Source organism: Vipera ursinii, assembly GCF_947247035.1.
Source record: "Vipera ursinii genome assembly, chromosome: 1".
Taxonomy (NCBI): domain Eukaryota; kingdom Metazoa; phylum Chordata; class Lepidosauria; order Squamata; family Viperidae; genus Vipera; species Vipera ursinii.
Window position 1 is genome coordinate 120,293,798 of NC_139512.1, and position 12,826 is coordinate 120,306,623.

General features: G+C 42.6%; 1 protein-coding gene across 2 annotated transcripts in view; it reads left to right on the plus strand.

The window, feature by feature from the left end:
• The window catches only part of ABCB6 (ATP binding cassette subfamily B member 6 (LAN blood group)), a 44,346-nt gene that overhangs the window by 28,043 nt on the left and 3,477 nt on the right, over positions 1-12,826 (plus strand). For both annotated transcript variants that reach the window (XM_083348149.1, XM_083348148.1), the window contains exons 11-18: positions 1,573-1,649; positions 3,335-3,398; positions 4,873-4,958; positions 5,408-5,465; positions 5,672-5,776; positions 9,047-9,221; positions 10,795-10,907; positions 11,921-12,015. In XM_083348149.1, coding sequence (XP_083204275.1) covers positions 1,573-1,649; positions 3,335-3,398; positions 4,873-4,958; positions 5,408-5,465; positions 5,672-5,776; positions 9,047-9,221; positions 10,795-10,907; positions 11,921-12,015 — 773 coding nt within the window. The remainder of the gene's footprint in view (positions 1-1,572; positions 1,650-3,334; positions 3,399-4,872; positions 4,959-5,407; positions 5,466-5,671; positions 5,777-9,046; positions 9,222-10,794; positions 10,908-11,920; positions 12,016-12,826) is intronic.

Below are 12,826 nucleotides of genomic sequence, written 5' to 3' on the forward strand. Positions count from 1 at the left end.
AACCTATGGCACGCGTGCCAGAGGCGTCACTCAGGGCGCCGGCATCTCAGGCAGGTCCATTAGACCACGGCTGGCACCTGGAGCAACAGCCCCGCCCATCACAAAGGAGGCGAAGCGGCCGGCTAGCAAGCTCGAGTAGAGGTGGTAGAGCACGCCCCCATGCGCTCGCTGGCCTCTGTGTGCGGAGGCCGACGGTGTCAGGCAGCAGTCGCCCCTGCCTCGCCTTGCCTTGCCCTGCAGCAATAGCACCCCCACCCTACCCCCTGCCTCACCCTGCAGGAAAAGCCTCTTGCCCACCGCCCCACCCACCAGAGATCCATGGATCTCCCCCAATCCTGCCCAGCCCTCACGGGCATCCCCCACATGAACAACATCAAGGTAGTCATGCCCACCCCAGCCGTGCCCACCCAGTCTGCCATGACCACCGCAGCCTCACCCGCCCAGTGGGCCATGCTCCACCTGCCCCCCCACCTCCCGAGGGCACCACAATGCTGAGGCGGCCCTGGCACTTTGCGATAAATAAGTGGGTTTGGGGTTGCGGTTTGGGCACTCGGTCTCTAAAAGGTTCTCCATCACTGTGTTAGACTATAGCCTGAGTGTCACTGGAATTTTAATTTACACCTCAGCTCTAGATGAAAATTCACACATTTCCTCTATTTTTCTCAAATTTCTTCACAGAGAAAAGTAGCAAGCGGGGAAAAAATTGCTAGCCTAAACTGTTCCCTAATATGAGACATATAACCTCCATCTGCAATCTAAAAGATTTAGAACAAAAACTTAAGGTTGATTTAACTGGTAAATACCTTCCTCCCTCCCTCCCTCCCTCCCTCCCTCCCTCCCTCCCTCCCTTCCTTCCTTAGGCTGCCATATGGATTTGATAAGCAAGGGAAATGTTTGCTTTATCCTTTTTCTTTCATATTTATCCGCATATGTATTGACAACAGATTGAGAGGTGTAGCTTTGATCATATATAGAAAGGCAATGCATTAAACTGCCCCAAATATGAATCTTGGTCCTTCAAATTAGCTCCGTGTTGGAACACACGGAAATCTACCATTTAATTGATGGGAGGAGAAGACAGAAAAATTGTCTTACCTTGATCTACAAAGAACTCAGCCTCTGAAGTCTTGTTCTGGACCTCTTACTTCAAGGCTGGATTAGTGGAAGATATGTAAGTCATTCTGTAATAGGCTTATACATTCAAAGGGGGGCTTATTCTTTTTTTAATGAACACAGAGCAGAAATGTATATATTTGCACATGCTTTCATCTCAGGTCAATCACTCTGCTTCAATAGAACATTTGATGTTTGAATTTCTATTCTCTGAACATAAATAGGACATTTTCTCTTGATTTTTTAAAATGTCGAATATCTCAAACTTATAATCCTCTGCTTAAGTTAAAAATGTCACTTTCATTGAACAAAAGACAAGGAAAGTAGAGCTAATAGGGTTCTTGGACACTTGACCTTCAGGATTCATCATGTGAATCTGCATTTGAAAACTCCCCATTCGATGTATGGAAGGAACAATTGTTATTGCAAAAATGGATTTATTCTTTCTATTTCCTCCAGGTGGGCGATTATGTTCTCTTTGGCACATACATTATTCAGCTGTATACTCCACTGAATTGGTTCGGCACATATTACAGGTAATTTCATTGCTAGGCTACTTTTTTGTATATTTATTAGCCATTTGGGGGTGATACAAAGAGAAGTGGGTAGATGAACTTGGAGAGGTAAACTGGGTTTATACTGTTATTTGCTTTACAGCCTGCTCCAATCAGAGCAGCATATCTTATTTCTCAGATTTCAATTTCCTTATAACAAGAAAAGAACTATTAATCTGAATGTAGCTTGCCGATCAGAAGGTCGGCAGTTTGGCGGGTCGAATCCCGAGTGCCGCGTAACAAAGTGAGCGCCTGTTACTCGTCCCAGCTTCTGCCAACCTAGCAGTTCGAAAGCACGTAAAAAATGCAAGTAGAAAAATAGGGACCACTACAGTGGGAAGGTAACAGCGTTCCGTGCACCTTTGGCATCTAGTCATGCCGGCCACAAGACCACGGAGACGTCCTCAGACAAGCGGTGGCTCTTCGGCTTTGAAACGGAGATGAGCACCGGCCCCTAGAGTTGGAAACGACTAGCACACATGTGCGGGGGGACCTTTACCTTTACCTTTAATAATAATACCTGTACCAGGAATAAACAGAACTGTCAACGGGGACCGGGTTAGATGAGCACCTTAGAGGGAACGGTGTAAGAATTCAGGATGCATTCAGGCTTTTTGTTTTTGTTGACAAATTTATATAGCCACCCAGCTCACAAAACAAGCAACTCTTGTTACGTTCACCCTACTAAAAAAAACACCCTTTCCAGCAATGTTTCCCCACCATTACTCTAAAGACAAAAGCTGAATGAAAAATGTTGCTAATCTACCGTACTTCAGATTACCTGGCAGTTGGTAGCAGTCTGTTTTGTGCCCATCATGACTCTTGTGAATAGCATTTGTCTAACACTTTCACAGAGACTGACAGCAAATAGAAATGTATCCATTTCTGAAATGCCTGAGGTAAAAGAAGAATTAGTCTAATTGCTGAAATACAGACTTTATTTTAAAATTTAAGAATACAATAACAGAGTTTGTTAATCTTGTAGGAAAGGAAGCTCATCAGAATACAGTATATTGCAAGCAAGGTTGGATCCTTGCCTTGAGTTAAAAGACAATTTAAGTACAAATGAATGTTTCCCTTGTATGCAATTTCAGCTTTTTTTTACACTGGGCTCATTGTTTAATCAACATGAGGAAAAATCTTGATAATTAACAAAATATAAAGTTGGATAACTAGTTATCAAAAGTTAGTTATTGAAAAGTAATCATGTCATAGAAAGGTATTAAGTAATATATTATGTTTTATTCAAGTACACATATTTTCTTATATTAATTCCTTTTGCATGAATAATTCTACAAATCCAGCAATGAAAGGAATTATTAAAATTTCTCATGCCTAGAAAGCTGAGGTCAGACTTAAAAAATAAAATGCAGCTGTGGGAATTATATGTCTATTTCATAAAAAAAAAGTTTGTTGCTTGTAATCATTTAAGTTGCCCTCTCCTTTACACTTCTCCTATCAAAGATATTTTTAAAAAGGTGTGAGATGATTTACTAGGTGAACATGTGTTAAAGCTCTGGGTGTGATGGGGTTTGTGTTCAGGCTTAAGGTACAAAAGATTGCTGTATTTGAATATAAGTATTTGTCTGCTTCACTCCATTTACTTTTCTGAAACCTTCATAACTTGGTTACTTTGGTGCAATGGAGCTTCTGCTTTTTCTTTCCAGAATGATCCAGTCCTCATTTATTGACATGGAGAATATGTTTGAGCTCTTCAGTGAGGAACAGGAGGTAAGGCAGATCATACCTGTGAAGAATCTGTGCATCAGATTATAGTGGATCAGTTTCTTTTCCCTTCCTTGTGCATTATAACCCATAGATTATAAACAACAGGTAATTGTTGCGTAATGACCCTATCTGGGACTGGAATTTCTGTCACTAAATAAAGCAGTCCTTAAAGACATCCCGTGATGGCACTACTTAGTGATGGCAGTTTAATTTAGCCTTTCCCAACCTGATGCCACTCAGAATGCAGCCGCGCGAGTTGTGTTTATTTATTATATTTTATTTATTTTATTTATTATATTTTTATACCGCCCTTCTCCCGAAGGACTCAGGGCGGTGTACAGGGCAATAGGTCTCCTGATACTCCCATGTTACACCTTTGCTCCGCGAGCTGCATTGGCTGCCGGTTGCCCTCCGGGTGAGATTCAAGGTGTTGGTAATGACTTACAAAGCCCTACATGGCATGGGTCTGGATTACCTACGGCAACACCTGCGGCCAGCGTCAACCTCCCTCCGTCCAGTGCGCTCCCACAGAGAGGGCCTCCTCAGGGTGCCTCCGATCAAAGAATGTCGACTGGTGGCCCCTAGGGGGAGGGCGTTCTCTGTGGGCGCACCAGACCTGTGGAAGCTCCATCGAGCTCCGGATGGCCCCCGACCTTCACTCCTTCCGGCGGGATCTAAAAACTTATTTATTTGAGCAATCTGGCCTGGTTTGATGGGTTTGGGGGTTGGGGTCTTAACATGGTTTTTAATTATTGTATATATCGGGCATAATATTTAATTATTTTTTAACTTTTGTACTTTGTTTTTTAATATTTATTGCCCTGAGTCCTTCGGGAGAAGGGCGGTATAAAAATTATAATAAATAAATAAATAAATAAATAAATAAATAAATAAATAAATAAACAAACTGCTTTGGGACTACATTCCAAAAGTGGCCTGAACCTCCTAGTTGAAAGTTCTAGGAGCTGGAAGTCTCTGCATCAATGATGGACACAAATTGGAGAGAACCTGATTAACTTTCAGGATGTACCTTAGTTTGGCCACTATTGTAACTATATTTTTTTAAATAGCCAGATTTGAGTTGGCCAGGAGCCAAATGGCATTTTCCATTTTCAGACTGATAATTTTTAGTCATAACGCTGGCAATGAGATATGTTACCATTAGAATCTCTAACTGACCCTCTCCAGTGTGTGTCTCTGGAACGTACAAATGTGAGGTTCCAGATCAGACTTTTGTACGGTGGTGGCAACTGTCCAGGACTTCCCAAAGAAACCTTTGTTATCATCTGCTATCTAGCTTTTATTATTGGAACTGCTACAAACTGAATTTTGTGCTTACCTCAGGAATGGCATCTCTGTACTATAAATGGCTTCCAAGAGCAACTTCTTGGCCACTGGGGCAAATCTTCCTTCCTCTGCCAACTTAGCTAGTCAGGATCTTAATACAGGAGATGTTACAGATGTTTTTAACTTGTAGGTGAAGGACGAACCAGGGGCTGGAGATCTTCGATTTCTTGCAGGACGTGTGGAATTTGAAAATGTCCATTTTGGCTACACGGATGGGTAAGTAGAGAAGGAAAAAGTATTGATGGTGACAATGGTGCATGTTAAATCTGAGAAAGAAGGGTTGAACAGTCTAGGATAATGATGGTGAAAATATGAGTCTCATTAAAGCTTTCCAACTCTGGATGAGATAAAAGCTCAGTAAAAAACATGTTTTGTATTTCCCTTCTGAATTATGACAAGTGAGAATAGTTGCTTGGGGAATTGGTAAAGTAGTTCAAAAACCTTTCTTTTATCTGTCTCTTAACCCTCTTAACCTAGGTTGCTTCTGTGGAGCAACCATGGTCATTGTTATTCAAACTATTCCGCCGCGTCCCCAGCAAACTGGAGGAAGTCTGTCTCTGGAACAGAGGAGGGCACCGTGGGTGGGAGGTCTCACTAGGTTGCTTCAGGAGAGCAGTGAAGTTTGAAAGATGGCTGACCGCTCTCTTTTGTTGTTCTCCACACAGAAAGGAAATTTTACATGATGTTTCCTTTACCGTAATGCCTGGACAAACTCTAGCACTGGTAAGGAAATAGAAATGGCTCTGCTGCGAGCAATTATCTACTGTAATCGTACAGTACTTTCTTTTGTCTCCCATCTGGTAGGACTGGTGACAGGCCCTAAGCAAGGGGCCAAAAACAAATGTTGAAACTTTAGCCTCCCTACTTTCCATTTCTTCCCATAGGATTAATTCATAGGGACACTTTGCTCTCTCTCCCTTTCCCTCCAGGTGGGACCCTCTGGGTCAGGAAAAAGTACCATTGTCCGCCTACTATTCCGCTTTTATGACGTGTGGGGAGGCTGCATACGAATAGATGGGCAGGATATCTCTAAGGTATTTATTTAATTTATTTATTTAATTTAATTTGTATACCGCCCTTCTCCCGAAGGACTCAGGGCGGTGTACAGGGCAATAAATACCAAAAATACAAAATACAAAAGTTAAAAACAAATTAAACAATTGTGCCTGAATACAATAAATTAATTAAAACAGTAATTAAAACCCCAAACCCATCAGGCCAGGCCGGCTTGTTCAAATAAATAAGGTTTTAGATCACGTCGGAAGGAGCGCAGGTCGGGAGCCATCCGGAGCTCAACCGGTAAACGGTTCCAAAGATCTGGCGCGTCCACAGAGAACGCCCTCCCCCTGGGGGCCATCAATTGGCATTCTCTGACCGGTGGCACCCTGAGGAGGCCCTCTCTGTGGGAGCGCACTGGGCGGAGGGAAGTTGACGCCGGCCGCAGGTGCTCCCTTAGGTACTCCGGACCCATGCCATGTAGGGCTTTATAGGTCATCACCAGCACCTTGAATCTCACCCGGAAGGCAACAGGAAGCCAATGCAGCTCACAGAGCAAAGGTGTAACATGGGAGTATCGGGAGACCCCCAACACAACTCGCGCGGCTGCATTCTGCACCTGTTGGAGCCTCCGAGTGGTCCTCAAGGGCAGCCCCATGTAGAAAGCATTGCAGTAGTCTAACCGAGAGGTCATGTGCGCATGAGTGACTGTACGCAAGGCATCCCGGTCTAAATAGGGCCGCAACTGGCGCACCAGGCAAACCTGGTAACAAACCCACTGGGAAGTATTGATAATAGAAGGCTCACCCTGTTCTGTACCAGCCTGCTACCGGCCCTGCAGAAAGGCAACCCCTTTATAAACGGCAAGAGGCTGGAATACGTCTGCCAAATTTATTACAAAAACAAACAAGACACGTACCAAGATATAGGAGCTTTGAAACACTATCTGAGCAGTTGCTTTCAGCAAACCAGCCCTCCCCAAACATTCCCTTTATAAAGAGTTCAGGGCGTGGCCTCTCTCTGCCTCCTTCCGAGAAGCCCCACAGCCTTCCTCTGTTTACTCCTACTTGACTGCCTCCTGCGTCGGGCGTCCTTGAACAGGGCCAGCTGTGGATCATCTTCATCCACACTGTCAGGCTCACACAGCTGGGTCTCCATGGTGACCAAGTGGGAGGGGCCTGCCTGAGGGCTATCATCAGCAAGATCTTCAACCCCCTCAGCAAGGTCTTCAACACCTCCCTCCTCCTCTGATTCGTCCGACCCAACTGCCGAACCCACAGGCTGACCCTGAATCACAACACACCCATCCTGGATAAAGGCATGGAGAAGGTTCATTTAAAAAGGAGCGGGGTGGGAGGAGGACGGGAAATGTATCCCAAAATCTTGTCTAGAATAAATTGCGAGTTTCAGCCTAACCTTACTTGCCACGGCTTCTGTGCACTTCTCAGCATTACTGTGTTGGGAGCAGTCAGCAGAGGAATATAGCTCAATATGTCCTTCTGGGATCTCTATTGAGACTGGTGTTTTTAACTGATCAAGACTCTCAGTACGCCAAATTGTTTGAGATGATTAAAGCAGTTGGAGATTTTTTTTGAAGAATTTTACATCAAAATGCTAATTAAACAGCTAGGAAATACCATGCAATGTTAGGATAAATAGATTTGAGGGCGGGGAAAAAAATCTGCCTCTGACAGCACAAATGTAAAGAAATGCAATCTGTCAGAGGAAAACAAGCCTAGGTACTGAGGAGTTTTTGATCACACAAAAGGGATAACAGCACAGGAGCGGTTTAAAGTCGGGGAGGTGAGGAACCATTGTTTGACAAGAATTCGTTCGACAAGAAAGTTATATACCGTAGGTAGTTTTATCTCTCACGTGCATTCTGTCTATGTGAAGTCAAAGTAAAAATAGGGGAATATTTTGGTTACCCCTGCTTTACGGTCCAGAAGATGAATGGCTGTACAAGTGAAAACTGTAACTCCGAGTGGCCCTGTCCAGTGGCAAAAGATGTCTATTAAGAATACTCTGAGGTCCAGAGGCGCCATACCCCTGCTATACGGTGTGATCCCATTGATAGAACCAAGTTGGCATAACCTTTTGCATGTGTTATATACCCTCTTATGCTTCTCCTCTCAGAGCTCCTCAAGACTTAATGACACAACCCAGCTGCTTATTGCTTGTTCATGTTTATTGCCACAGCAACAGACATATGATTCCATTTAAAGGTAGATTAAAGGTTTGTGCTCAGCAGGCCTCCACTTCTCCTGGGGCCACCCAAGCTCCCTGGGAAAGGACTACGGGGTATCTGAGGGAGATTGTTAGATGGCCCATAGTCTTTGGGAGATCAGCGTGGGAGGGTATCACAGGACAGCTGGTTCTTTCATGTCTGCTAGAGCTGTTTGGTGTCTGTTCTTATTCTGATTCTACAGATCCATCCTCTTAATTTTCTCTCCATTACTCCCTGTGGTTATACCTTTCCTTAAGGATCTATCTCGTTTATCAGATCTGTTCTGGTTACTGGAATCAATGTCTAGGAAGCAATGGAATGAGATATGGATAAAATGGCATCTAGAGATAAGAGGACAAAAATAGTTGAGGCTAGTTAAAAGATACATAATTTCCTACAGTGTACATGTTCACCACACAGTGTCCCACGGGCATTTTTTAATCTTGCTAGTCAAGCCATTTTCCACAGAATTTGTCGTATAATAATGAAACTCCCCAGAGATGATTGAGCCTGTCCAGTATCCATTGTTTGGGATGGTTTCTGGTTCAAAGTGCCTGCAGTAGACAGAAAAAAAAGCAGCAGTCATTTGCATTCCTTCGTTTTCTGCCTCCCCTTGTATTCATCAAAGCGACTAAAAAAAGGTGAGCTACTGCCCCGAAGGTTATTATGAAGCTGGGCTGAGACAATAGTCATACAATGCATTCTGCAAGCTGAGAACATTAAGGATTGAAGTATTCGGAGAATGTTCAGGTTATCTTAAGCGGGGCTTACTTCAAACAGATACCTTCCAGATCGATTGGACCTTCACTTTCAGCCCATAAAAAGAGTACGTGGTTGGGGAAGGCTGCTTTGAAATGCCAACTCTCTGAATTGTAGTACTCTGGGCTTTCCGAATTGGTGTCATTTGGGGTTCCCTCGCCTCAGTGCAGAATGGGAAGCCCTGATAGTGACTTTAGCCTTTATCCTGAAGCCAACTATCCATCAGACTGGTGTGTGTGTGAAAATGACATCTATATTCTAAGCCATAACCTAGGTGAAACTACAGTTTCTCACTTCATCCTCCATCTGCTCACATCCACAGGCAAAGCAGGTCTCCGTGCGTTCCCATATTGGTGTAGTGCCTCAGGACACTGTCCTTTTCAATGATACCATTTGCAACAACATCCGATATGGTCGTATTGATGCTACCAATGAAGAGGTTATGGAGGCTGCCATGACTGCTAATATCCATGATCGCATCCTCACATTCCCTGATGGTAAGGACTTCCTCTACTTCATCTACCAGTTTGCCATAAATCTTGTATTCTACCCCCTGTACCGTTGTGAGATCTCATGTGATTATCCTGGGATGGTCTGCTTGATAGTTGAGCACAGGACTCAGATTCAGCCCTTAATTTCTGCAGTAGGGAAAGATTCCAAACTGAAGCCATTGACAAGTCTGTAGGTCTGTGCAAATAGTAGCAATCTACATTTTGAGATGCTGTGCGGTGGGGGAGCAGGACTGTTCTTGATCTGTGTGGACCAATAATCTGATTTGGCACTCCCTTTGTTCTTATCTGAACTAATCTACTGTAAATGAGCCTTTATTATTTGTTTGTTTGTTTGTTTGTTTGACTTGTACATCACCTAAATGCCGTCAACTTTGAGTGGCTCACAAAATAAAAGCCAACAACAATATTCAATCCAGTTTAAAAAACAATAAGTTGGCAAACTCAGCCAATGTGTAAATTCTACAAGATGCTCCAACTATTCCAGCCTAAAACCAAAGCTTGATAGGTCTTTTAAGACCATCCAGAATACCATCAGGGTGGGAGTTACTCTGATCTCCAGGGAAATTCATTCTAGAGGGCAGACACTGCAGTAGAGCTGGCAGGCTTTCAGGTCCCATTAAGTGGCGCCATTTGTTCGAAGGAACCCACAGCACGCCAGCCCTGTTGGATTGAACCAGTTGAGCAGATAATAGGAGAGACAGGTGGTCCTTCAAGTAACCAGGCTCTGTGTGTTGAACAGTAATTCCTATCATTTTTATCCAGCCCATTTACTGTGGGTATGGATGTTGTGGGTTGGCCTATCTGAGAAGTCAGATGGGAAAAGTTGACCAACAGTTGCCAAAATTGAGGGGCCTCACCCTATCCCACCAGTCCATTAAGACCATTTGATGAATGAGATCTTGACTAGTGAGAGAAATGAGATTGGCCTCCATGTCCCAGTTTGCAAAGCCATCCTATTTCCTTTTCATATTTTTAAGTGACCTGCTTAGGAAATGATGGAATTTTTAAGAATGTCTACTGCAACACCAAATATTCTTTGTTAGTAAACCTGGATGGTGCTACTGCTGCTAGAAATAGACATAAAGATTTAAAATGCTGTGCCCAATTACATAGATAGATAGATAGATAGATAGATAGATAGATAGATAGATAGATAGATAGATAGATGGATGGATGGATGGATGGATGGATGGATGGATGGATGGATGGATGGATAGATAGATAGATAGATAGATAGATAGATAGATAGATAGATAGATAGATAGATAGATAGATAGATAGATAGATAGATAACCTTTATTGACATTTTTTACTGTGGGCACAATGGCACACATTAAAAATTAAATTTAGTTGCTTGCTCTCAAAGTGTACACATACATAGTTAGCAGAAAGCAGCAATTTGTATCTCAGAGGCTTTCCTTTTTTATTTTTTATTTTATTTATTTATTTTAATCCCATTTATATCCCGAAGACTCAGTGCAGCTTACAATCTAAGCACAAATCAAATGTGCTTAGCAATACATATTGTTTTACTTTCCTCTGTGCTTATTCCTGAAAGGTTATGATACGCAGGTTGGTGAGCGAGGTCTGAAGCTGAGTGGTGGGGAAAAACAGCGAGTTGCTATTGCCCGCACTATCTTGAAGAACCCTGACATCATCTTATTTGATGAGGTAACGGGGGAGAAGTATTATCTTAATATCTGTCTCAGTCCCAGAGAAGGCCCATCCATTCATTAGAGAGAACAAACTATTGGATATGGAATATTTGATGAGGGGAGAACAGAAGAATCAAGTTTAATATCCCGTGGAGTAGCCTAGAAAAGCACACAATTGGCTGGAATCCTGGCTAGAAGCATTCCACATTGCAACCGTGTGTGTGGCAAGTATACAAGTAGTCTTTGAGTTACAAGGGTAATGAAGCCTGTCCATCATGATTGTAACTCATGATGATCACCCACATGATTGACCCAATTTTATGACCTTTTTTGCAACAAGCATTAAACAAACACCACAGTCATTAAGTGAACCAGTGCTTCACTATGAGCATGGATTTGCTAAATAAATGCTGGGTTTGGGGTTTTTTTTTTTTTGCAAAACCAATGTAAAAGGTTACGTAACTAAGATGCTGCAAACAGCCATCAATGTGGCCCTGTTGCTAAGCACCCAAAGTGCAGTCATGATGGGCCGGGGGCGGGGGGACAACCCTCAGAACTTTAAATTTGGATCATAGGTACTTCCAGGAAGGTCCATCATAACTTTGAAAAGTCGTTAAGGGACTGGTCATAAATCAAGTATTACTTGTACTTTTATCTCTTTGTTTCCCACATCCAAGTTACCTTTGCATTTTACCCTTCCGTGCCTTTTTTTTTTTAAACAAAACCTGAATTCTGGGAGCATTTGGGAGGAGGACAATATCACAAATTCTGTCTTTACAACTATGTTTTTCTTCCCTGTTCCCCACACCATTTATAACCTGTTCCTGAGTAGTTCTCCCCACAATAACAATAATAGAGAACTACAAAGAGCATCTCTCAGCCCTTTACCATGGTACCAAAACAATATGGGTTGCTTATAGGTACTAATATGGCAGTGACTTGACACTAAAAAGGAGGTTCAGAGTCCATTACCTTCTTCTATATCCCACCGCCCCACTTTGCTCTGCTACAATGTGCTGACTCTTACAGGCAACATCAGCACTGGACACTAAAACGGAGAGAAAAATCCAGTCATCGCTGGCTAAAGTATGTGCCAATCGCACCACCATTATTGTGGCCCACAGGTAAGATGAATTGTCATTTCATAGGAGTTTAAATAAGAGGTTTTAAGCATAACCCTAGCTAAAGGAAAACTCTTCTCCTTCCGCAAAGAGGGTCAAACACTTGCCTTGACTTTTGTGCTTGTTTCTATCGATTCTCATTCTGTTTGGTGAGTAAGAATTTTCTCTTTCTTTCTTTCTTTCTTTCTTTCTTTCTTTCTTTCTTTCTTTCTTTCTTTCTTTCTTTCTTTCTCTTTCATTGATTTTATATACCGCCCTATTCCCGAAGGACTCAGGGCGGTTTACAGGGCGAATTAAAACAATACAAATAAATACAATTAAAATAGAATTAAATTAAGACTTCCCCTTTGACTAGAATTTTCGTCAAAGGGGAAGAGAATTTTAGAGAATTTCTCATAAATGGACTGTGACAGTTTGAATTATATGTATCCAAGAGATACGTGCGGGTGTCTGCTTTCTATTTTACCTTTTTCCTATATTACGATTAGATTCCAGAGCATCTGGACAGGGCATCACAGAGGAATTTACCTCAGGGATGAGTCCTGCCCTTAAGAAACACAGTTTAGCAGAGAATTGCCAAAGGCCCCTTATATTGAGTTGTATTCTTTTGCTTCGTCTTTGTTGCATCCTGCATCACAGGAAATCACCAGGTAACCTCTGGTGATTTCCTTGGCTTTTCACCAATTTGCTGCTGCTCTCCCCTTTTCTCAAGATATTAGTCATGAAGGTTATTTATTTATTTATTTTATTTTATTTTATTTTTATACCGCCCTTCTCCCGAAGGACTCAGGGTGGTGTACAGGGCAATACAATA